Source organism: Ambystoma mexicanum, chromosome 6q, assembly GCF_040938575.1.
Source record: "Ambystoma mexicanum isolate Mex_15411 chromosome 6q, UKY_AmexF1_1, whole genome shotgun sequence".
Lineage (NCBI taxonomy): Eukaryota > Metazoa > Chordata > Amphibia > Caudata > Ambystomatidae > Ambystoma > Ambystoma mexicanum.
Window position 1 is genome coordinate 765,562,122 of NC_090937.1, and position 25,121 is coordinate 765,587,242.

General features: G+C 43.6%; 1 protein-coding gene across 4 annotated transcripts in view; it reads left to right on the top strand.

Annotated features, from left to right (window-relative positions):
• Positions 1 to 25,121, top strand: part of TRIM2 (tripartite motif containing 2) — a 601,585-nt gene that overhangs the window by 527,323 nt on the left and 49,141 nt on the right. For all 4 annotated transcript variants that reach the window (XM_069631297.1, XM_069631295.1, XM_069631296.1 and 1 more), the window contains exons 9-10: positions 3,502 to 3,670; positions 4,731 to 4,801. In XM_069631297.1, the coding sequence (XP_069487398.1) occupies positions 3,502 to 3,670; positions 4,731 to 4,801 (240 nt within the window). The remainder of the gene's footprint in view (positions 1 to 3,501; positions 3,671 to 4,730; positions 4,802 to 25,121) is intronic.

Genomic DNA, 25,121 nt, shown 5'->3' on the forward strand with positions numbered 1-25,121 from the left:
GCCAATGACAATATAATCGAGGTCCCGTATAGAGAAGAACTGAGATCGAAGCCCAAAACAGTGGCCTCGCAGGGCCTAATCATAAATAGGAGATATGGAAATGTCTCATGTATTATAAACAAAAGGTGGTTCCCACATTGATCTATGGTGTTGAAACAAAATGAATGTTGGTGGATATTAATTAGAATGGACTGGAGGGTCTCTGTTGGAAGAAGGTTCTCGTTTTTCCCACAAGCGTTACCATGTCAAATAATTTCATACGAATTGGGACTCCTTTCACTCGCTATTATGGTAAGGTGGAGAGTACTGGCGCTTCTTAGGAAATGCCTGTTGGGGCATCCTAACATGATTCTTTTAGCTTTTGGACACCCTTATGTTAACACCTGCTAGAGTAAAGTATAAACTGGCGATATGATTGGATCAAGACATTAGCCCAGTGTAAAAAATATAAATATTTAAAAAATGTTCACTTTGAGGCTTAGGTGCTTAATTCTAATCCCGAATTACATAAGGAAGCTCCCCTGCCATAAATTTAGGGGTTGGTTCTTGAGGTTTTGTTTTAATCTTTCGTGAACTCTGGAGGTGGTTGTAACAAGACTGAATTGGCCTACCTCCCAGAGGGATTGTCGTTTTTTTACTAATTTGAATGAATTAGAAACCTGGAGGCATATAGTGGTATCCTGCCCTTATTTAATGGTGAAAAGGAATATTTACTTGGGCAAGCATTTTGAGATTTATAGGCTTTTAACAGTTGAAAAGGTTTGGGTGATTATTTTTAGTGGTAAATGTATTTCATTAATTTTAGCAACCATCAGGCTTTTATTGGTCATTGATATTTTACCAAATTTTGCATATAAAGAGTAAAACGATTAATTAATGTGTATGGTTAATATGTTGTTATAATGTTTTATGAAGTGTATTTATTGGAAGACTAATGTTGTTTTTGTATTGGATTGATTTAAACTTCTATATGTTGATTGCAAGGTTGAAATATTTCAGCCAATAAACAATTTAAAAATAATAATAATAATAATAATGAAAGAGGCCTATCTTTACCTATCCATAAAGGGTTTTCCTACCTAACTAAAGAATAACTTGGGTGCTTGGCGTCAGGGTGGTGATCAAACTTAAAGTGTCCATCCTCTGTCCAAACTAGCCTACTCTAGCCTTACTGCTAACAAAAGACATTAACATAAATAGTTCCAGGAGAATGCCTCCCTTCTCCTAGTTCAATGGGATCAGTCCTATGGGTGTATTACTATTAGTCTTTGATGATAGTTCAACTTCTGCACTTGTAGACAATACCAGGAGAATGACTCCCTTCTCCTGGTCCAACAGTTCAACAACTGCTATCTTCTCCTGGTCAGCCCCAGGCTGCTGTTTGGTAACCTTTTATCCTCAGTTTGTGATTCAACAAGTGTGTGTAAATCCAGGAGAATGACTCCCTTCTCCTGGTTCAGTTGGTTCAGCTGTTCGCTATCTTTGGATAACTTCTTGCAACAGTTTTTAATCAACCTTTACAATTCTTTCCAGGATTCTCTTAGGGTTTGCTTAATGGTAATACACTCCTTTTGTTTCCAGTACACAGTTATTCCTTGATTTTCTTTATTTTCCTCTTGTCGGTTGAGAACAAGGGAAGCGGTTCCCATAGTGTCCTTCTATCACTCTGACAAAGGAGAATGTTCTTGTGTCACTCTGTAGCCTTAGTGTGCCTCTTGAGGATAGAGTGTTGAGGGAGACTACTCCCAATATGTTATTCTCTTTTAGTCTCTTTGACACAACAACTGAGATGAGGAAGATCACTTGTGATGTAATCTCCATGCTTGGTACTTTTAGCAGAACTCTGGAGACGCGGGAGATTACTCCTGAGGCTTTCTTTCCATTCGATACTCTTGACACAACTCCAGAGATAAGGGCGATTACTCCCAATGTCTTCTTGCCATTCGATCCTTTTGGCACAAATACTGAGACAAAGGCGATTACACCCGAGGCTTTCTTCCCATTTGATACTCTTGATACAAATAGTGAGACGAGGGACAGTACTCCTGATGCCTTCTTTACATTTGGCACAAATACTGAGACGAGGGAGATTACTCCCAATGCCTTCTTTACATTTGTCACTTCTGGCACAAATGCTGAGACAAGGGAGATTACTCCTGAGGCTTTCTTCCCATTTGGTACTCTTGATACAATTACTGAGACGAGGGAGATTACTCCCATTGCCTTCTTTACATTTGGCACAAATACTGAGATGAATGATATTACTCCTGACGCCTTCTTTACATTCAGCAGTTCCCCAATCCCCCAACAAGTCTTCTGTGACTCCCATTATCTCTTCTCTGGTCGGGGCATGTCACTGGTTCTTTCTGGGGTGTTGGGTCACTGCGTACCTTTTGAATGCTCTTGTTGCTTGTCTTTCCGCTCCCCGCTGCTATGCTTTGGGTCTGCGGGGTCTCCGGCAAGGCGGTGTCGGCACAGTTAGTGGACCGCTCTATCCACCTCCTCGAGGTCACACCACCATCGGTCGATTCCCAGCTTCCAGTCAGGCCTGCTCTGTTTCGGCCTGCAAAGGACTCCTGAAACCTGCTGTCGAAGTCCTCCCGACTGGAGCTTTGCTTCTCCGGTGTAGCTTCTTGCTTCCAGGTTCGACCTTCCTGGGTCTGGCAGGTTTCACGCCTGCTTCGCCTCTCATTGAGTCATTTCTCCATTTTTATGTAATACATTTGGCTCCTCCCTAGCGGAGTGTCATAGTCATTTGTGTACATTGAGTATTCTTCATGCCTCCTCGGGCCACCTCTTACCAGTAACTTCTGTACTTGACAAAGGAGTAGTTTGTAGAATTTGATCAATCTTCTTCACAAAACTCTTGGAAGATGACTTGAGATCAGACTGTATGTCTATTTTAGTCTTCCTTGTCTTGGCGGTATCAATTCTTACAGGAAGAAAGAAAGGAGTATTGCAATAACATACAGTAGTGCTTTCAGATTGTTTCTCAGCAGACTTTATGGGTTTCATGGTCTCAAGAGCAAGAGGGTTAGTGAGTTCCACCACATAACAAGAGTCCTTGTCCCCATGAGGGGAGTCTCTCCCTGTGAGGTCACACTTTCTGCCACCCCTAGGGGGAATGTTGCATAGGGGGCTCACTTCCCTAGCCTCACAGGGAAGGTTTCCCCTTTGGGGAGAAGTGACACGATCCTATGAATCGTCACAGTACCTGTTTTAGTATATTGTGCAATGTGCTAGATGCAGGTGGCGACGGCGGTGACGTTGGCCAAGGATGGCGTGTTTGAGCTCTTAGTGGAGACAACTTCATCTTGAAGGGTGGCCTAGTTGCAGAGTAATCACTTCGCCTGCTCGGGGTACTTGTTAATCACCCCTTGTCCCCAATCTTTGATACAAAGCTTTGAAATGTCTAAGGAACTGGAGTAACACGTTAACATCATGAGTTGGTATTTAACACAATATTTCATTACAACTGTTATTTGTTGTTCCCTCCAACAGACAAAAATTGGATCTGGAAAACTGATGGGCCCAAAAGGAGTATCCGTGGATCGTAACGGCCACATCATTGTTGTGGACAACAAAGCATGCTGTGTCTTCATCTTCCAGGCCAATGGCAAGATAGTGACGAAGTTTGGAACCCGAGGCAACGGGGACCGGCAGTTCGCAGGTACACTTACTGACCACATGTAAATAGTACATTGTTTGCTTTCACCTTCTCACATCTGCAAAATGCTCAGCCATGACAGAAGTTTTAAATATAGTTTCTAGACATTCAAGAGAATACTGCCAATTTACCACCAAACTTGTTTACTGTTACCACCATTGGTCTTGTAAATTTGCCAGGGGATTACAAGTGGCAGCATGGGGATTTTTATTAGATTTACTGCAAGTGGTAATTCTGCGTGGAAAAGTCTATGATATTTGGTGGTAACGTGTTACATTTACCTCCAGCTGCTTGCTGTAGGTCATTATTTCATCTTTTCGACAAACTTGTAGTACGGTGGTGCAGTAATGTAGTAGTAACAAAACGTCCAGGGGTCAATTCCTAAAAATTAAAATGGGGGGATTCATCAACAAACGCAATCGGATCTGATGTCGCCAGAAATTAGTATATCAAGGTGAATTATGCACATTTCATTAAACTGGCTTTGCATAACCACCAAATTGCACGGGATGATTGACATATGCCCTTCATAAACTCAACACACACACACAAAACCAAGACAGGATATTTTCTTCTAATAGTGTTTTTGAAAACGTTAAAAGCTGTGCACGTTTTTAACGCCAAGAACCAATATAAATGTTTTCACTGGGACTTGTGGGATATTTCACCTTTAGTTGTTTGTTATTATTCATCAGGTTATAAAGTGCAGTGGTGAAGTATCCGGCCTACAAACCTGACCACTGCCTTTGAATTTATTAATTAAAGCCAACCTCGGTTTAAAAGAGGACATCTAATGTTTCTCTTTTTGCTGAGGTGGGGGGTGCCGAGCCCACCCTCTGAATAAAGTGGGTGAACAGACTCCGGCCCCCCTCGACTTGATAATGTCCCAGTATGTCTTTTTTCACTTGTACTTCGTTCTCATTAAAGGAGAAATTCCAAAGCCTTTTTTATGTTCATGTGTTTTTATCATGCAGGCTGCAGTTGTTTTCTTTTAGCATTGTTACTTTGATTGGGTTGGCAGCCTTATTGCGTATCCATCTGTTTTTTTGTGTTTTTTTTACAGGTCCACATTTTGCTGCCGTGAACCATAACAACGAGATCATTGTGACGGACTTCCACAACCACTCTGTGAAGGTAGGGTTTGCCACTGCTGCTGTGTGTCCCCAGCTTTGTTTCCACGGTTAATAAATAACCAGGCCTATCTGAAACTAAACTTGCAGATTTCAGGAAAGGGAGTCTACAGATGCCGAAAAGGCACCAGTGCACTTATCAGTGTTTGCATTCCACAAAGCAGGGAATGGGCGTCTCTGCAACACGTGGTGGGCTAATTCAGCTGGCATTTCTGAGTTTCTGCTTGAAAAAGCGGGTATTCCTGCTTCTTGCACTATGATTCTCCAGTGAAAACTCAGGGAAAAGGACAGGAGGTGTTACTGAGAAAGGGGAATAGCTCTTATCTACTAAATATAAATCCGGTGACACTGCCTATATAATTTGAAGAATTGCGGACAGTGGTTACGGGAGTCCAAGTTTTTAATTCCATTTTCAAGTAGAAATGGACACGTGGGTACCAGTGGCGTCGCTAGGGGGGGGCAGACCTAAGGGGGGGGCGAGCCCCCCCTGTGAAACCCTGTTCTCCCCCTTGTGCGCCCCTACCTAAGACGAGCAGTGACCATGTTCTCCGTCTACTTTTGTCTGTGCCCCCCCTACTTTTGTCTTTGGCCCCCTCTGTGCCCCTCCTAAATTTGATTCCTGCGACGCCTCTGGTGGGTAGAGAATTGATAGCATACTTCACACGTTTCCAAAGGCACTGTTGCAGCATAGCATTGCAGTAGCTTCAGAGATAAATGCTCAAATGCATGCGCAGGATGGTGCCGACTTTCTGAATAGGTTGCAATATGTCGATTTGCATTTCTTTCACCTTGTCGCAAAGACATTTACCTTTGCCTCAGTCTTCCTCGTCACAGTCCTCATGTGTTTAGAAGAGTCCTCACCCGAGATAGCACCCACTGCCACCCTTACAAAATGTAGCATAGGCGAAGAAAAGGAATGCGTGTACTCGGTGACCGATATTTAAACCCCACCCTTTCTGGGCATGAATATCCATTCCTTTACCTTGTCATGTTTATTTTATCTGTCCCACTGCTACAGGTATATTGCTACCTGTTGCCAGCAAGACTTATCTTTATTTTTATTCATTCGCATATTTGCTACATTATTAAACACCTGGGCTGACCGTCACATTTCGTTAATCACGTTAGAGTACCTTGGGCAGCTGCTGGGAGTCCTGTGCTGCAATAATTTACTCCGGTCATAGTTTTTGGGGTGCAGTTCCCATATGCATGCTTTGCATGACACTTAGATAGCAGCACACGTTTTCCATTACTGCTGGCCTATTGCCGGCAGCTGTGGTGGTGGTGGTGAATGGTGGGTGTAGAGATGGGATCCTTCCTCGCCGAGTGGGAAACAGGGAGACAAGAGCTCTGAGATGAACTGGAAGGGGGTTCATGCTCCAGTACTGGTGGCGCTATGGGCGTCACACTCACCAGCACCCCCTGTTGATCTCGCTGCCGGTGCTCCTGGAGTAATGATTGCTCGCAGCAGACTATTGCTCATGCGCTGCCAGTGGCATTGCAGGAGCATGAGTTGTCACATTTACTGCAGGAGGAATATTCTGAGTGGCCCGAAGAGCCAGATGCAGTTCTGGATAAAAAGGGGTAGTAGATAGGTCCAGAGGGAGGATTTAAATGTGGTCCTGAAAAATACCAGAAAATAACTTAATTTGCCAACTCCTGTTAAGCATACAAATGGGATGTCCTTTTAGACAATCTGTACCACTCTCCAGAGATTGAATGCCTGCACATTGACAGGGATGTGAGAAATCTATTGTCCAACTGCCAGTGCTTGTGTCTGCCTCTAAGATCGTGCGCTTATAGTCCTTCCCTTTGGCGGTCATCTGCTGCTCTTTGCCGATTAATGGCCGGCTTCCATTTTGGACCAATGAATTTTGCAAACCATCAAACATGACCATGAAATAGACATTTCTGTAAGTCCTCCAGAATCTGGACACAAATGATGTCCAGTTCCCTGGTGTCCAGTAAAATGAGAAGCTCGCAATAGAAGAGTTCAATAGCGGTGACACGAAAGAGCAGTGATTCCGGTCCACTCACCTTAACAAGGTCTAAGATCCTATTCTATTCGGATCCTGGTGCAAACACTCACAAGGGTTTATAGATGCACAGTGGTTTACCATCTAGTTGCCACACGGATCCCCTAGGTGGTCACGCGAGTCCCTGACGGAGAAGGGATTCCAGATCGGAATGCGAGAGTCAGACCGTTGGAGCAGGACGGAGAGAGGGACAAAGAAGTTGGCGGGGCTCGCTATGCGTATAGCGTAATATAAATAAAATAGTGTTACTCACCCCGGCCTCCGTGTTGCATTGTACACTACAATAGACTGGTTATGGACTCAAACGCTTTAAAACACGTTTATGTATTTTATAACTTTCAAGCTGGTGATCCCACAGTCAATAATACAACGGATCCAGAAGGGGGAATTTTTAGTGTTTCCTGATTGATCTGCAGGGTGCACACTTCCACTTACTTCCTCTATGTGGTCAGGGAGAGGTAACATGTTTTACCCTTATGGAGCTTGAAAGTTAACTTTGCTTGGAGCCTGCCATCGATCATATTGCTGAAGTATACGCATGAGAGAACTATCGCAATATGTAGTCTTTTTCTGAAAAGGTGGTGGGATGGAGGTCTTGACAACCTTGCACATATTCATTTATTTATATATTTATCAGCATACCAACATATTATGGACTGGTCAATAAAGTGCGTCTAAAAGAGCTGGTATTTTGAGTGTTGTTGAATGCCACGTGAATCCAATGTGAGATCTATGTGCTACAGTATTATTCTGAGAGGGGGAGTTGAGTCCAGTGTACTCATTGGAATATAGGTGCTTGACAGTGAAATGGGAACCAAGTCTTTCTTGCTCCAGGTGAGCAGGCGTGTTGGGCATCTGGGCCTGGTTATTTTAGGGTGAGATGAGAAAGGGGTGGGTTGTTCTGTGATCTGACATGTGAGTGACTGAAGAATGGTCTGAAGAGTGATTTTTCAAGTATTTTCATTTCCCCCTCAGTATTTGGCCAAATGTTTTTTAGCATTAGAACCTCTTTCCTCTGGACTCATAATCCTTGTCTCGACTACTTACGCTCGTACCAGAAAGCCTAGTGCTTTGGGCATAATAGTCTGAACTTTATTTACTCCCCTGAAGGAAGCTAAATGATCATGCCGTTTTTATTTGAGGGGGGTAAGGGATATCCTGGCTGCTTGCTTTGGTACCCTTTGTATCTTTGCAATCTTTGAATGCTTGCAGGGGCAAATGACTGCTCGGGAAGCAGCCACCAGGTAGCATCCTCAGCAAAGAACCTGCCCGCTGAAAGTCACCCTAACCTGGAAATGGCTTCAAGGTCACCCACTTATTCCTACTGCAGAGCTGTCAGTTTGTGGCCGTTTGAGGACTGAGGGGAATTCAGTGCTGATCTTTGTGGAAATTGGTGCTTACAGTGTTGGTTTGGAGCCAGAAAGATGCCCTTCTTATGCCTCTGTACTGTAGGGTGGACTTACTTTGGTGCAAATTGCTAAAAGCAACAAGTGTGTCATAGCCTTACGTGGTAAGTCATGTAACACACATACAACCCCCTGCACAGGAACTCTAAGCTGTGCAACAATTCCATTCTCCAACAATATATTATCAGAATATCACTCTATTCTCTCTCTTACATGAGTACTAAACCTGCAACATATTCGAGAATGTGCCAACAGATCCATAGCAACCCTTCCTGTGCTTTTGCTCTGCAGCTGCATTCACCTTTCACAAGGTCTTCTATCCAGGGTAGAGGACATCTGGCCTCCAGGCCTTGCAAAACCGAATTACTAGTCTAGAGATTGCCCCTTGTAAAAGTGTAATCCTGGGTCAAAAAGCCACCACAATCTAGCTGGGTGGCTGGGGCACATCACACAGCCAAGCACCACTCGTTGGTAACTACTGTGAGAAACCGGAAGGTGTCTCATCCGATAGCCCCCGGGGATCTGTCATCCAGGTGGCCAGGACACAGCCATCGCTTTTGGATCCAGTTTCTGGGGGTGGACCGGTGCGGGAGGATCACCTGGATGAGGGGTCTTCGGGGAGCAGAAGTGGGACACCAGAGGGTGAGACGCAGTATCCCCTTCCTTGTAATACCTTTTCCCCATCCTACCAGGTAAGATACCTGGGAACTCAACCCCCCCCCTTTCCAGACACAAACACTTTCTGACAGACAGTTCACCGTGAGCGACAGAGCCGTATACCTGACATGTACCAACACAATGGTCAGGCAATTACAGATCTTTACACACACCAGACTTCCTTCACACTTCCCCACACGGATAAAAGGCAGAGCACGAAAGCACACTCTGAGCGAGGCAAAACACATGAGGAAACAGCAGTTCCAAGAGGGCAGTTATATGCAAGGAGAAAGACGGTGAAACCAGAGAGGGTTACAAGAAGGGACCTGTAAAGACTGTTACTTTCGTGAGCCTTGGAAATTAATAAACTGAAGACCAGGAACTAAGGATGATCAAGCCTGCACAGTGTGTCGGAGGTACTTGGGGCTCTCCCGCGTCAATAACCGAGGCGGGGAGGAGCGATTGCCATCGTGGTACTGTACGTGGCTCCTACACCAAAGCGGCATCAGAAAAGACAGCACAGCCAGTGAGTCAGAGAAATTGATACCAAACCAGCTTGTGTGTTGAACCAGGGTTGCAATCGGCAACATTGTATTAAGAGTGCAGTGTGTGAGGCGTTTGGGATGAGCTACACAAATGCAATTGGAAGCCAAAGGAAGTAATTGAAACTTTATAATTGAACTTTGGGAGGCCAGGAAAAGCTACCATACACAGGCGCCGCGTGGGTGCTCATTCGAAAGTCTCTGTTAGGTATCCAACTGATGCTGTGTGTGAGAGAAAGAAATATTGAGATCGAAATGGTCATGCAACAAGTCAAGCTAAACCCTGTGCTTATTCGAAAGTCTACATTAGCTTAATGTATGTAACTGGAGGGACAGCCCTGATATCGGGCAGGAACTAATGGGCTGGAAAAGCAAGATATATATACAATGATTGTTCCTGTCCTCTATAATTCCATACTGCGATATTTTAGAGCAGTGTATGTTTTAAACCTTCCGAGAAGAGCCATGCAATAGTGTTGAATCCTAATCACATGGTGGTGAAACAACCATAAACAGTGTTTGGTTTATTATGGTAGCCTCTTTATTGTTTTCGTGGCTAGTCTTTTTAATTATATTCTTAAAACAAGAACAGAACAAATGTTCAAATAAAACAAGGTAGTACAGGGGGTCACCTTGGTTTTAGCTTGACACGACTTAGTCAATTACAGATCGACAACTGTGCATGTGTAAATAAAAAGGTAAAGACAAAGAAAAAAGGACAAACTTGAAAACAAATACAGTTCTCTGGAGGTGGACACAGTATTACTTCATAAAAGTCCACCGTTCCATGGGTTCAAGGCTGTAACATATTGGATTCAATTACTGTTTTTCTGAATACATTCAAACAGAATAATAAATTTAGAAAAGCACAGAATTCAAACAATTATATTTACTCATATAACCGTAATTAGAAAATCAGGATGTCTAGAGAGACTGGTCCGACGTCTATTAAAGAGTGGAGGAAATTTAGTGTGGTCCTAACACGGTGGTCTGCAATCAATTTCCACAAGGATCACTGACGTTTCGATTGTTTATATTCACAATCTTCTTCTGGGGCCTTATATATGTAGGTCTCCCTATAGGTAAACAAAGAAAAAGGTGTCCACTTAGGAGAGGGTACCAAGTGTTTCTGTATAAAATGCAAGTGAAAGGATAAAAAAGCTACATATTGATGTTGCTATAATAAAAGTGAAGGTCTTAGAGCCCTTAAAGTTCAGTGACTGACCTTTCCTAGGAGCTCCCTGGAACCTTCTGTGGTTCCCCGGTTCTGTGGAGGTGGTAATATGTAGGCTGTGCAGAGGTGTCACTGTCTGAACAGGCAGGAAATGAAGTTCAACCCCTGGCCTTGGGATATGAGTCCATTGAAGCGGCCCTGTAGGTGAGAGTAGACCGAGAGGCAAGGCAGAGTTGTGTCAATATGTGGCTGAGCCCTATGTCAAGTGTTTACTGCGAAAAAAGGGTGCCTTTAAGGAGAAAAGGCTTCCAGTCTATAACCGGAGTATCAGGGAGACTGAAGTGGGATTTGCAGCCTAGGCTCACCTGTATCAGTTTGGGTATTGAATGCGGCTCGAGCAACTCCTCCGTGTGTTAGTAGTCCGGAGAGGAGTGGTTTTTGAATGCAGGAGGGCGCTGTTCGTCATGCATCTAAATACAGCCGGCGCGACTGTGTAGTGTCTCCGCTGCCGCGCATGCACGAGACATGGCAGTCCCGTGTCCGCAATGTGCGCGCGCGCGCTTGCCGACTAGTGTCCCGGCCGGCGCGCATGTGCACGGCTGGTCCACGCTGTGTCTGTGGAGTGCGCACGCGCACTGTAGTGCAAGGGGCAGGGCATGCCTGTGTGCCCTAGCGCTGCAGCCACTGACCTACAACACAGAATCAACGACTCGGACGGCAGTGGGACTATGCCACCCGGCCCGGATTGCAAGTAGTTGCTGCATCACATATACACGTGTCAGGGGGAGTCCACACCAACATTAGAAGATCGGTGGGTACTCGCTACATGTAGGGCTGTGTGGCCGGTAAGGGTGTATGTACTGCAGTGAGGCCCCTGTTGGCTGACACTAGTGAGGGTGCCCGCTGCGTGGTGTTTGGAGCCCTACCTGATGTTGGCATAAGTTGGTAAAAAACTGGTCCTAACTTCTGGAACAGTGCTAGGTCATCAAGGGCACCTGTGGTTGTCTAGAGGGCATTTTTCAGATAGTGGTCTGGTAGTCCAAGGGGGCTGCTTCGTTAAGGCCATTTGTCAGGGTCTGCAACTTGAATATCCACCAAGATTCCTTGTGTTTAAGAGAGTTCGATATGTTGGTGGTGCCTATGACTCGATCAATCACCCACCATTTGAATGAATCATGGGCATGTTGTAGTTCCATGAAGTGTGAGACCAAAGGTGCATTGTGTACCCTGCACCTTATTCTTGATTTGTGTTCACTTATTCTTTTGTGTACAGGTCTGGACGTTTGGCCCACGTATCTGAGTCTACATGCGCACTCAATGAGATAAATCACATTAGTTGTTTTACAATTAGTGAATTGTCTGAGCTCCCATTCCTTGTTTCCTATGGGGAAGGATTTCATTTTTAGCGTCTGTCTGCAAGCCATACATGAGCCACATGGGTAATGCCCCCTGATTTCTCGCATGTTCCATAAAGAGGACCTTGGTGATTTTCTACGGGACCTGGCATGGGTCAATAGATCCTTCAGGTTCTTATTCCTCTTCAAGGCCATCCTTGGTAATGGTTCGTCTGGTAAATTAAGTTGGACGATAGGCCAGTATTTTTTAATCATGTGCCTAAATTGCGATGTGTTGGCACCGAATGTGGAGATACATGCCAGTATATTGTCTGTGCCGGGTTCAGAATCCTGAGTTTTTGCAGTGAGCAATGTTTCTCTCGGAGTATAGAGAGCCCTCTTCATTGTATTTTTAAGCAATTTCTTGGGGTAACCCCTAGTCACCAATTTCTGTTGAAGCGAGTTCGCGTGTATCTTGAACTCTCCTGTTTCGGTGCAATTTCTACGTATTCTGAGGAATTGTCCGTATGGCAAGTTGTCGCGTAGGTTTCTGGGATGGTGGCTGTTGTAGTGTAGGATGGTATTTCTATCTGTTTCTTTTTTGTAGATAGAGCAAATCAACTGATTTTCTTTTGCTTCAATTTTGAGGTCCAGAAAGTTGACTTTTATGTTGCTGTGTTCCATGGTGAATTGGATATCTTCTGATCTACCATTAAGCCATGTGAAGAAACTTTGTAGCTTGGTGTTCTCTCCTTCCCAAATAAAAATGATGTCGTCAATGTACCTGCGCCAAAGATGGATGTTCTCTTTAAATGGATTGTTTATGTTCAGAATGAAGCTTTGCTCGTATTCAGCCATAAAGATAATCGCCATGCTGGGGGCAAATGCTGCACCCATAGCGGTTCCGCTGATTTGTAGATAGAATGACTCGTTAAAACAGAAAAAGTTGTTGGTGAGTGCTAGTTCTAATAGTTCCACGATGAAGTTGATGGGCACTCTTCTTTGTGTCATATGTCTGGTAAGATGGTGTCGAATGCTTTCAATGGCTTGGTCTTGCGGGATGCTCGTATAGAGACTCTTAATATCCATTGTGACAAGTTGATTCCTGGTGTTGTCAAAAGGTTCATGTTCAAAGGTAGTGATAGTCATCATCGTATCCTTCAGGTATGAGGCTGTTTTTTGGCATAGTGGCTTAAGGAAGTGGTCTATAAATTTACAGGTGGGTTCCAGTATGGAGCCGCATCCGGAGACTATAGGTCTTCCTGGGGGCATGCGACTATTTTTGTGAATTTTGGGTAAAGCATAGAAAGCAGGGGTGCGTCCCTCTGTGGTGTTGAGGAACGCCTCCTCTTTCTCTGAAATCCAATTCCTTTCTTGGGCAAATTTAGTTATTTCTTGTATCTTAGCTCTAATGTTGTTGGTTGGATCTTTTTTCAGTTTTTTGTAGTTATTTTCATCGTCCAACAAAGTCAATACCATGTGGTTGTATTGCTCTGTACTTTGTATTACTATTCCTCCTCCTTTGTCTGCTGATTTTATGACCAGTGTGTCATTATTCGCCAGATTTTTGAGCGCTCGCCGTTCTCCATTGGTAAGGTTTTGCCTCTGATGTTGCTGATTTTTTTGAAGTTTTGTTAACTCCGATCTAATGCATTTTTCAAAGGTAAGTATGGAGGCGGGTAGTTGATTATCTCTTGGGTTGAAGTTGGATTTCAATCTCAGCCCTGTGTCTTCTTCCGCCTGTGTGGCTTCTTGGTCAAGGAAAAAGATTTTTCTTCGGATCGAGCGGAAGAAATTTTGAAATTCTTCATCAATCTTGAACCAATCTGTGTTGTTCGTTGGTACGAAGGATAACCCTCTAGTAAGTAGTGTAGTTTCTTCCTGCGTAAGGAGGGTACCTGAGAGGTTAAAAATAGGTATGTTGTTTAGCGTCTCCTGTTGCCTCTCCGTCCCCGGCTGGGGTGATTCCACTGTGGGTAATTGAAGAAGGGTATTTGAGGTGGTTGGGGTCCCCAGTAACCTTCTCTGGGGCCCCCTTGCCCTAAAAAAGGCATCATGGGAGGTGGTGGTTGAAATTGGCCCATGCCTGAGTTCCTTCCTCTGGTCTGGGGTTGATCTCCTGATGATGAATCAGATCCAGAGGTTCCTGAGAATGAAACTCCCTTTCGTCTACTTCTATTTATGCCTCCTTGCCTTGCCGTTCTTTCCTTTTCCTTGTTGTCCTTATAGTCGTCTGAGAGATATGGGTATACCACTTCTAATTTGAAGTTTTTAATATCTTTTGACAGTTTTTTATGCTTTTTCTCTAACGTCGTGGCCATAAAAGTCTCTAGTGTCTTATCAATTTCTTTAAGTTTTTCTCTGGCATCTATAATTGTGTCATCTGTGATGAATTTGGTCTCTTCTGTTTTTAGGTCAGTAAGCAACTGGGTGTGGATTCTTTTGGCTGTGGTTATTGTGAGTGCCATTAGATCTCTACTGCATTTGGTAGCAATTTTGCTGAAATCCATCATGTATTCTTTATCCTCCAAAAAGAGTGCCGGTTCATTCCTGATAATAAGTCCGGCTGGCACCATATTGACTCTCAGGTATTCGCGTAGAAAGTGGCCATGGACCTCCGTTCTAAAACACCTCTTTTTTAGATTAAGGAGGTCTTCACCCGTGGCTGTGGAGTCGAGGTGGGCTTGGGCTCCCACCATATTGAATAGGCTAGGGCCCTGAATAATATCATTTATTTGTTCTTCTGAAAAACTTAAAATGTGCTCCATGTTGGGTGCAAGGTCAGTAAATCTGGACTATAGGGGCCCAAGTGCAAGGTGCGCAAGCAATCAATCACTAAGAGGAAAAAATCCTTTAGTGTGTGTCCCTCAAAAGAAGGGGGGTCAAAGTGAAGCGAACACGGAGTGTGTTCAGTCCCTATTATAGCTGAGCTATATCTAGAATATATGTAACTGGAGGGACAGCCCTGATATCGGGCAGGAACTAATGGGCTGGAAAAGCAAGATATATATACAATGATTGTTCCTGTCCTCTATAATTCCATACTGCGATATTTTAGAGCAGTATGGAATTGTGCATCACAATTGGATTGAGCCCGGCTGAGGGAGACTAATTGAACAAAAGAAAGGGATCTAAGCCTGGCAGAGGGGGATCCAGAGGGGGGGTTAACCAAGAGTCACCCGAAAAATTATTCTCTGGATCTTGTTTTGAAAAGGATCTGAGCCAGGCTGAGCGGGATCCAGGTTGAACACCCAAACTGAATCCTGGAAAAAGGAAAATAACGTTTGCGTGTTGTTTTTGGCACAGCAGGCCCTCTGTGTCAAGAGACTTGCAAGAAGTAAACTTGGACACAGAAGGTCCTGAACTGGGAAAAGTGAACTGTATCCTCATGCCACAAAAGCCAGAGTGTGTGCATTGCTCGAGTGACCCGCCTTGCCCTGTGTTGAAAATGTGGGACGGGAGCCCAATGGCCTGAGCATCCTGACATATTATTTTGTGAACACTTTTTTCTTTTTCATGAACATTACCCCACATTATTTGTAAATTAGTGATAAGGTTTGGCAATAGATTTTTTAGTATAGGCCCTTTTACTTTGACAAGACTCCACTAGGACTGCATTATTATTATTTGATGGTCGTACCTTGCTCCCATCTGTAGATTTAGGTTTAGATAGGCATTTACCACACCCTTGTGCAATTTCAATAAACACCCCTGAACTGTGGTCACTTGTGTCTGTTTTACTGTTGATACCATGCCTTCCTTACACTACCTGCTGCTCATCTAATCTGCTTCACACAGTCATTTTTTTCATAACATGTTTAGAATGTACATTCCTTTCTATGGTACACCTTAATAGGTCCACCCACACCTAACTTTTCACAAAACATTCCTTTTCTCCTTCTACATCTCCTCATATCTCTTTCCTAATCCTTTTCCCCTGGAGGCGAATGTCTGGATACCCTGGGTGGGGCACAATGCGCCATCCTCCAGACAAGGCAGGTGCTCCAAGGCTGCTACTGTGGTGATTGATTTGGCACAGTATACATGCTATGTAACTTAACAGATCATAGCACCCCAGTCTCAAGGGCTCAATGTGATTACTCCATTTTGCTTGAAGTGCACCATAATTTTTAATCTATGGTTCACCCATTGGGTTTGGCCTCAGTAGATTTTAAACAGCATGAGTAGTCCACAAGCTTTAGAATCCACTATTGTTGCATCCCAGAACATGGTAGACATGATCGAGAATTTTGATATGAAAAAGATCAAGCCTATAAGATTCTCAACTCTCCAAAACCACTGTTCTCACTATGCAGCATTCACTAGACACTTTTTTCCAACAAGTAAGTCTAGAAGGATTGGATCTTCGTGGGAGGTCTGCCAAATGATCTACCCCTTCACATTCCCTCAAAAACAAATTTAGATCATTTTCCTCTATATAGTGACAGATTTGGAGACATCACATATAGAGCCACAGGAAGCGAAAGAAGTAATTGCACCCTAAAGGTATAATTTAGCAAATTGTTTTATGATTTCGTTTGTTGTAATTTGGGTTGCTGCACCTGTGTCACCTAAACATAATCTCTCTGCAGTACAAATTATAAAATAGCCAAGGAAATGACCAAATGCGCGCTGCAAATATTTATTTATTCACAAAAATATTCAAGAGAAACACTCAATATTGTTACATTTCACATAAACTATTCATATTTTATAAATTCATATGAAAATGTTTGTTTCCATTAGTTACAATTGTAATGAAATATATACAAATCTCAATCTAAAAAAAAACAAAAAAAAACATGAAAAGTGCCCAATACATGTCTCACCACTTGTGCTTAAGTAAGTCTGCACAAGGTCAGTGCTTCTTTGGGGCCTGTGTTCTATTATTTGTGATCTCATGTTTTTTAATTCAAGAAAATTAGTATTATTATAAACGCATCTAAAGCAAAATGAATTATCTTGGTGGAAGGATCACTCTCGATTGCAGAGAAAATGTCACATTAAGATCTGAATTTCAACTTGCCACTATTATTATACAAATAGAGTAACTAAGCTAGATCTTTCACCCATTTGAAGAATCCAATGTCACAATTCCATTGTAACCAGTTTTTGTTTCTATCAACGTTTAGCCATTCACAATAACTACTCTGCTAAGATGAAAACAGCCCTTACATGTTTTTATCGAATAACATAAAGATATTGATTTGCTATGAGAAATGATGTACATTAAAAAGATGAGGGGTGGGAACTGTCATACGTTCTGTACTACTACCACGCATCTGCAATGCAGTTCTTAGAATCGTTACTCAGAGGGCAAAATCCAAGGCAATCCGTCAAGGCCAGTAGGATGACTCTAAGAAGGTAATATTTTGAAAGTTTTCAAAAAGATCAAACGTAAAGTTCAGTTCCACAGATATATTTATAGGTCTGGCATGAAATGTTCACCCGCAATAGAGATAGAAACATAGGAGTGATTAAACTTCACTCTGGGAAAACTCCAGAATCTCCTGTGATTTCGAGATAGGGAGTGGGCATTTCCATTGGTCAGCTCTTTTCCAAAACACAATGCATTAAATATACCAAAATCCCAGTAACCTCATTTAACTATACCTAAATACATTAATGTTTTAGAAAGGAAAAAGATGAATCCTAGTTCTGACCAGAATTCTTTTCACCAGCCATTGGTTAAGAGAGGACGAAATGAGAAAGGACTATGATATCGAAACAATAAGGGGATTAAAATTCCCAAAGCTGGCTTTTGCTTTCTTTTTCATTTGCATTTAGATCTGGCTTAAGTCAGAAATAAACATTGAGAAAAGGGCACTGGCAAGCCAAAAGCAGTCACAAGATGCCAACAGATGGCGCATCAGTTTTCGCTGGTTGTTCAGTGTGTCTCCTTCTACGAAAAAGTCTGTGTGACAAGGTGGGAAGGTAGAAGGAAGAAGCCAACAATTCCTCTCCACCTCCTTCTTCCTTCCCTTAATGGGTCATCTAGTCTGCAGCCATCCCATCCCACCCTGTAAGCACACTGCACAGTACACAGCTATTGAGAATCATAGTGGGCGGATTTATGGGTAGGACAGGGAGGCCTGCAGAGGTCACTATTTTGCCTGCAGTCAACAATTTCCCCCTTTGAGCCAGGTGCATTATGGAAATGTCGTCATTCATGATGCATCTAGTGAGTTGGGCAAAGTGAATTCTGGAATAATTGGGAATGTGTGTTAGGATCTGTGTCTATGGTGATCAGAGGTTAGACTAGTTTGGGAGTTAAGGACTGAAAGTCAATTTCATTTCTCACAAGGTGCCTACATCAATCATCTGTTTTTCGTATCCTGAAGATATTGACACTGTATCCTGCACATTGAACTCCACTGCAAGACCTGGAACCAGAATATGCATGTTTCATCACTACAATACCCACAATGTGTTGTGCTAATCTCATTCAAGTCCTGCAACTTGAATCTATAGTTCTCAACACTACACTCCCCACAATGGACAGTGCTGTACTACTGGAATTTGTGGAAGAGGACCCTGCACTTGTGAACCTTACTGAGACAGTGATACTGGATACCATGAGACACAACCTATATCTCCAACAATGCACTGTTCTGGTTGACTGCAAGACCTGGGACCTGAATCTGAATGTTTCAACACCTACCTGCATACAGCATTATCAGACACCAGTAATCAGTGTGCATAAAACACTCCCTGCTCACGTGCCTTTCCTGTTTGCCCAGAGCAAGTCATTTCAGTAGAGAATCAGACCTAGAGCAGTAAAACTGGGTATGCTATGGCCACGAAACAGAGTGATTTGCATGGAACGGCATTAAGATTTGCAAAGAACATTGAAGAGATTATATTAAGAGTGGGATTTGCAAGAAACATTAGGGATACTTACAAGGGGCCTTATAGAGATTTGGAGAGTGCATGAAGGGGGTATTGTGGGCACAAGGAAGATGTGCAGAGGACAGTGAGGGTTTTGCAGAGACCATCTGGGAGGTTGGTTGGGAACATCAGAGAAATTTGTGAAGCAACTTAGAGTAGACGTCAGTGATATTTGCAAAGCGTAATAAAGAGATGCTCTAGGGTCCTTCATACGGAGTTAGGCTTATGTTTCTATGGTACGGTTCTCTGTACTTTTGTTTCACTTCCATTTCTTCCATTTGCAACACTTGCAAAACCCCTGTACCCAGCTCAAAAGTCTGAGCACTTCAGCAAGATTTTTCACTCTAGAATCGGGCAAGAAGCTCCAGGAACTGTTATGAATCCAGTGGAGTCAGCATTGATAACCTAGCGGTGACCTCCTCCCATGTGGCCAAGGGACAGCAGCTGCTACATGATCCGGACACTGAGGCTGCTATATGAGGGAGGATCACGTGGGAGGAGACAACTTCTTCATGGCTTCATTAGATGAGACATGGTATCCTCTATTTGCCCTTCAAGATAATCCTCTCATACCCAAAACCCTCATAGTCTATTGCCATACACCTTCTCCTCCCCCTTGGAAGAATAGAAAAGATAGTTCACCACATCATACAAACCAAATTCCTGACTTTGTCTATCATGTGGAAGTAATACGAATAGCAATTTCAGTTCTGTCTATTTGTCAGAACTGCTTTACCATCCAGGCATATTGAAAGTGATTTTCAGAATACTGGGATGAGAAAGTGGAGAAGAGCAGTGCAGAGCGAAAATTCAGCCAAATGAGCGTTCTAGCTGTTGGCCGAAAACACCTATGCCTGGGAAATTTAAACCCCAGCAGCACAGTCTCAAGAGCTGCTGGTGTTGGAGAGAGAAAGGTCCACCTCTCCAAGAGACTTGAGGTTGCAAACAGATATGGCAGAGCCACACGGCTCAAGGCAGATGAAGGGAAATGCTGCAAGAAGGGGAAACGCTGCAGAGATGCCAGGAGAGAAGAGACTCATGGGTGTTCGCAGACCACTGAAAACACACCCTTACCTGCAAGAGCCAAATCCAAAACCGGCTTGCTGAAGGGAAGCCGGTGAAAATGGAAAGACGCAGAGAAAGCAGTTGCGAATGGAAAACAGAAAGAGTGCCTTAATCGAGTAACTGTACAAGAGCCCGCAAACATCAACAAGAGCTGGTGAGTCAACCCAAGGATAGTGGGGACCCCGGGCGTATCGCCGGGTGCAGCAAATGCAAATAATAATAAAACAGACTAAAGAACAAGAGAAAACAGAGAGACTATTGATTAAAAAGGAAAGTGAATTCAACCCAAAGCCCTTACCAGTATGTGAGTTCATGGAATGCAAGTACACGGAAGCACAGAAGCAAATGGTATATCAAGAGGATATATTGTTCAACAAAGTGGATTTACAATTGAGGAAGTGGATGAATACAAGAGGTCCTGGCAGGAGAGTATACCAGGCAAGTACAAGTACATGAGGATAAGAGGTCCTGGCAGGAGAGTATACCAGGCAGCCACCAGGGTTGAAGAAACATGAAGTCCTGGTAGGAGAGTATACCGGGCAATTTGCAAATATGTAGAACCAAGAGGTCCTAAGCAAGTGTATTAAGGCTGTGAGGGCCAGACAAACAGGAGCAAGATCCTGGCCACAGAACATTGAAGTGAATGGAACTATACAACTGTGTGTTAACAGTCATTGTGGGCCCAACAAAATACAAGGAATCGTCATATAAAGAACTGTTCGTGATAAAGAGGACTCCAGGGGAAGGGAGTCACCCTCTGGAACAAGGACTATTCATCCCTGAAGAACATTATGAGTTGGAACTTGTTCTTTAGGAACACTCATTCCAAAAGGCATCAAAGGTTATAGCCATTTCCCCTTTCACCTTTTTTTGTTTGGTTGATAGTGTGAGGGTCAGAGTAGAACCTTTGGACACAAGGACATCTTGATTTTGTCATCCTAACAGGCTGATCCTTAACTTTTGGTTTAGTTAGGGAAACTGCTCTAGAATAGGGTCACAGAGGCCTTTTCCCAACCCATTTTGTTTTACTACATGTTCATAACCAAAAACCATGGCTAACTTGTGTCCGAGTTTAATTCCTGACTCATCACAGAACCTATATGCACATTTCCACGATCCCAGACAATTTGCTGTTATCATTAAAAGATTTGAAAGGACTGTCAGGAAGATTTGAAGAACATAATTGCAAGATTTGCTGGAAACATTTGACAGCAAAATAGGAGGGGGGGTTATATGCCAAAGAGATTTGGGGACTTGCAGTTCAGAGGAGTTAACCCTAGAATGTGAAATATTGCATTTCATGCTCTGTAACTTGATACATGTGAGCATTGTTTAATTGGTTAACAGCAAAATTAATTGGAAAAATGATGACTGTAAATGCTACGTAGCATTAATTGCATATTACATCAGGCTGGTGACTATTGGGCATAGTTAATGGAACATCACAGAGATTTAGAGGACATGTCAGGGAGATTATGGGGATTTATAGGGAGAAGTGTCACATCTGGGCGGAAACATCTGAAAACTTTGCATTGAACATTAGTTAGATTTGGGAGCAAGTGAGGCAGGGTGAATAGTCTAGTAGGAACATCTGTATTGAGTGAGACAGAGGGCAGTCTGGGACATGTAACCTATAGGGGTGTCTCTGCACTGAGCAAGGTCATCTATGGCAGTCTTATAGAGAAAAATGTTACATGACAATGTAAAGTGCATTATGGGGCATCAGCTCTCTGGGGGCATCAGTACTTTGTGAAGCAGAGTGCATTCAAACTGTAGAATATAGCCACTGCTGCATTGAGTAAAACGGTGTGCATCCCTTGACCGTCTTCGGGAAGGTGAGCAGGGGGTAGCTGGTTAGTTAAGACATATATAGCCTCATTACAAGTGTGCTGGTCTTGTAAAAATGCTGTATCTGGCATTTCTACCGGACCAGCACAATCTGAGGTTGCCGGTAGGAGCAGGACGAGCCAGGAGTTCAGGCCCCTGCCGGCAAAGAATTGCCCCAATCACTGGCATGGGTACTATTGGGGCCAGTGATTGAGGCAAACACATTCTATGGAGTCCTATGAGACTCCATGGAATGGGAATTTACTGCTGTTACCGACACCCGTAATATGCCGGTAACAACGGCATATCAGGTGTGGGTAATGGTAAGACGAATTTGCCGGTAGCCTGACGGTACTACTGGCGGGTTACTGCCAAAATCATATGAGGCTCATAGTTTTGTGAAGGAATTTGTATTCATTGAGAAGTACAAAACGTGTACCGAGTGACAGAGAAATAAACTCCAGCAGACCAGGGCAGAATCCACATCACTTCTACGAAACCAAGAAACCACCCGGAACACACGGGTACATATCACACTCCATGCTTATGGAATATAGCTGATGGCAAGGCCACCTACCCGCACGCATTGGCTATCATACACTATTTTAAGACACATCACACAGCACCTGTGCAATAAAAATGCAGCTACCACCCCCCCCGCCCTCCCAACAAAAATGTGGACACCTGAGTCACCTGCACTTGCATACTCTCCAGCCTACTTCACAGCACCCATCCACATGCCAGCTCGATATGGGTTGTTAGCAGGGACTTGGCCAACCCCACCCTCCTTTGTATTGGCTAAAATGCACACACGCATTCTAAACTCCTCTGACTAATTTCCCATACCTTGGACTTTGGTCCCCCGAGTGCGTTCTTCTACAGCACTTTGAGACCATACCAATGGGAAAAAGGCGCCATACAAATGACTAATTACATTACATTACAAATCTGGGAAAAGTCGTCTGGTTTCGTTATTTGCAACATCAGAGTTCATCCATCGAGCGGGCGTTCTGTGGGGACAGCTGTATTTGGGCAGAGTGCATTCTGGAAATTATATTCCACTGTGTGGCTTTTATGCTGGGCAATAGGATGCTTCCTGGGATATGCCTCCCTCTGGTGAAATGTGCAGAGGGTCTGGCAAATGTGATACTGGGCATAGAGTCATGGGTCGGAACCTATAATGAGGCAGAGTGAATGCCTTTGGTTACGTCAGTAAATGAGTGGAGCAAATGCATATCGGAGACATGCTATAACTGCAGCATTTGCAGTCGGTGTGAGTGAGGCAGAACATATTGTAGGACATGTTTGCACTTATGCACAGAATGAGCATTTTGCGTTATGGGAAATGCAGTTCTATGGTGCCCGTTCACTTTGTGAAAACGCACAAATTCTGCCATGTGCTTGGGGTAACAAGGCAAAATTCATAATGTTATGTGAGCATCCGATCGTGAAAGACTGTGCATAACATGTAAGGTTGAATTTGTCCTTTATTAACATGTCTGTTTTATCTTACAAGCTAGAAAGAGTACTTCAAAGGTGATCAGACTCTTTTGCCAAGTCAGAAAGCACAAGACATTCCTGGTACAGAAGAATACTCATTATAGCACCATATGAAGTGCGGATTAATCCTTGCCCCATCCCCGGCCCTACTGCATGGTCTCTAGACTCGTAAGCAAAAGACATGTCATGCCTATGGAGTATTTCAAAAAGGGCAAACGGGTACAACTAGGTCGCATTGTCAAATGTTCCTATCCAATAAATATGAAATAATCACAGGTCGAAATTTGGGAAACAAAGTTTGCTGAAAAGCGAAGTAAGGTTTGATTGTCAAGAAGAGGGCCCACGAAGGCTAAAAAAATACTGCAGCTTTCTTCATCCTTTCGGATTTAATCATTTACGTGAAAGAAGGGCTTCTAGATCCCATGAAATACGTTCTCTAGTCCTGATTCTAGTCTGCCATTTTGGCTGGCCATCACCCGATGCATTGCTGGGATTTACCTTTCCAGTGTCTCGGTGTTATGCCCACCATTAAGCCCTTTTTTATTCAGAGTTGCATGTTCTTGCCCAGGATGTTGATGCCTGAAAGGTTACTGAATTATCATGTCTGCCACGAGGATCCGTTCCCTATTCACAGTAAGCGAAATGCGCTCTTGAAGTTCCTTCCGCCAGTCTTTCGTTTTTGTGAAGTTTACAAACAGGACAGGTGCACATTCGGCCCTCCACAGCTCCAGCACTTGTCACTTTGGCTCAAGCCACGGGGCTGCATTTTTGTTGGGAGACCAATACATGCTTAGCAGGCTGTTCGGTTGTGTAAAGACCATTTACGTGTTATGTCTGAATGTGTAGGTTACCTTAAGCTTACTTTCCCATACCTTTTCAGCGATGCATTCAGTTCTGTCGAGCATGCTTGCTTAGGTGTAAGAAAACATTACAGGCTGTTTTGATCCAAACCCTTATATATCTTGTATGCCCTAGCAGTGGCATCATCCGACAGTGACAGCAGGGATTTTACAAGTATTCAATTTCATTCATCCAGATGTTGATCTATTTTTGGGTTTGACGTAACAGACAGATAATTCCATATTTTTGAATGTGGAAGGCCGAACAGATAGATCCATTAGCTGCCCTCAATCACCTGGTCCAGGGTGTCTATCCCCGTGCCAACCCACACTGTTCACTTCATGCAATTGCCTTTTGCTTTAATTGTTAAGTTATTCCATATTGGTGACTCCGGTAGGAGATCATTCTTGCAGTCTACTATCCAGACATGCAGAATGTAAAGATGCAAGCACTCGCGATACTTAGCAGGGAGGAAAAAGGCAATAAATCACCATTATGTTCCAAAGGATATGCTTCTTGATGAAAAAGGTGCAAGGGGAATGATCCTTAGCCAGTCTCTAGGGTCCCAACAAATGGACTATGGGGACTGCTCTTCCAGCAGTACCTTGGTCAGTTCTTGGTGGTTTGACATGTCGAAACAGGCTTCTTGTCGTTGTGCAAGCAGTTCGAATAAGATTCGGATTCAGAGAGTCTCAGGGATCCACATGGGGTGCAGTCTAGTCTGGTTCGAAAATGAGGTTTTTGGTGGTTTGATACAGCATTCTAATGAAGTGGAGTGATGGGGGCACCATGGTTGGTTCAATCTTCGATCATGGGTCAAAGACAAATATGCTAGGGGCCAGAGTTGCTTGTTTGGGACACAGCGGTTTGCATTCTTCTGCGCTGGGAAGCTTCTGGTTCATGTATAATGTGCCTATACAGCCAATGACGTTTCAAGGCACATCAAGACAAGGAGGGGTAGCAACAGTTCTTTAAGTGGGGTAAGAAATTGAGGGGGGGCCCTCATTTGGGGGCGTGGCATCTGCTGTGGGTGTGGCCTAAAAGTGCACAAATCA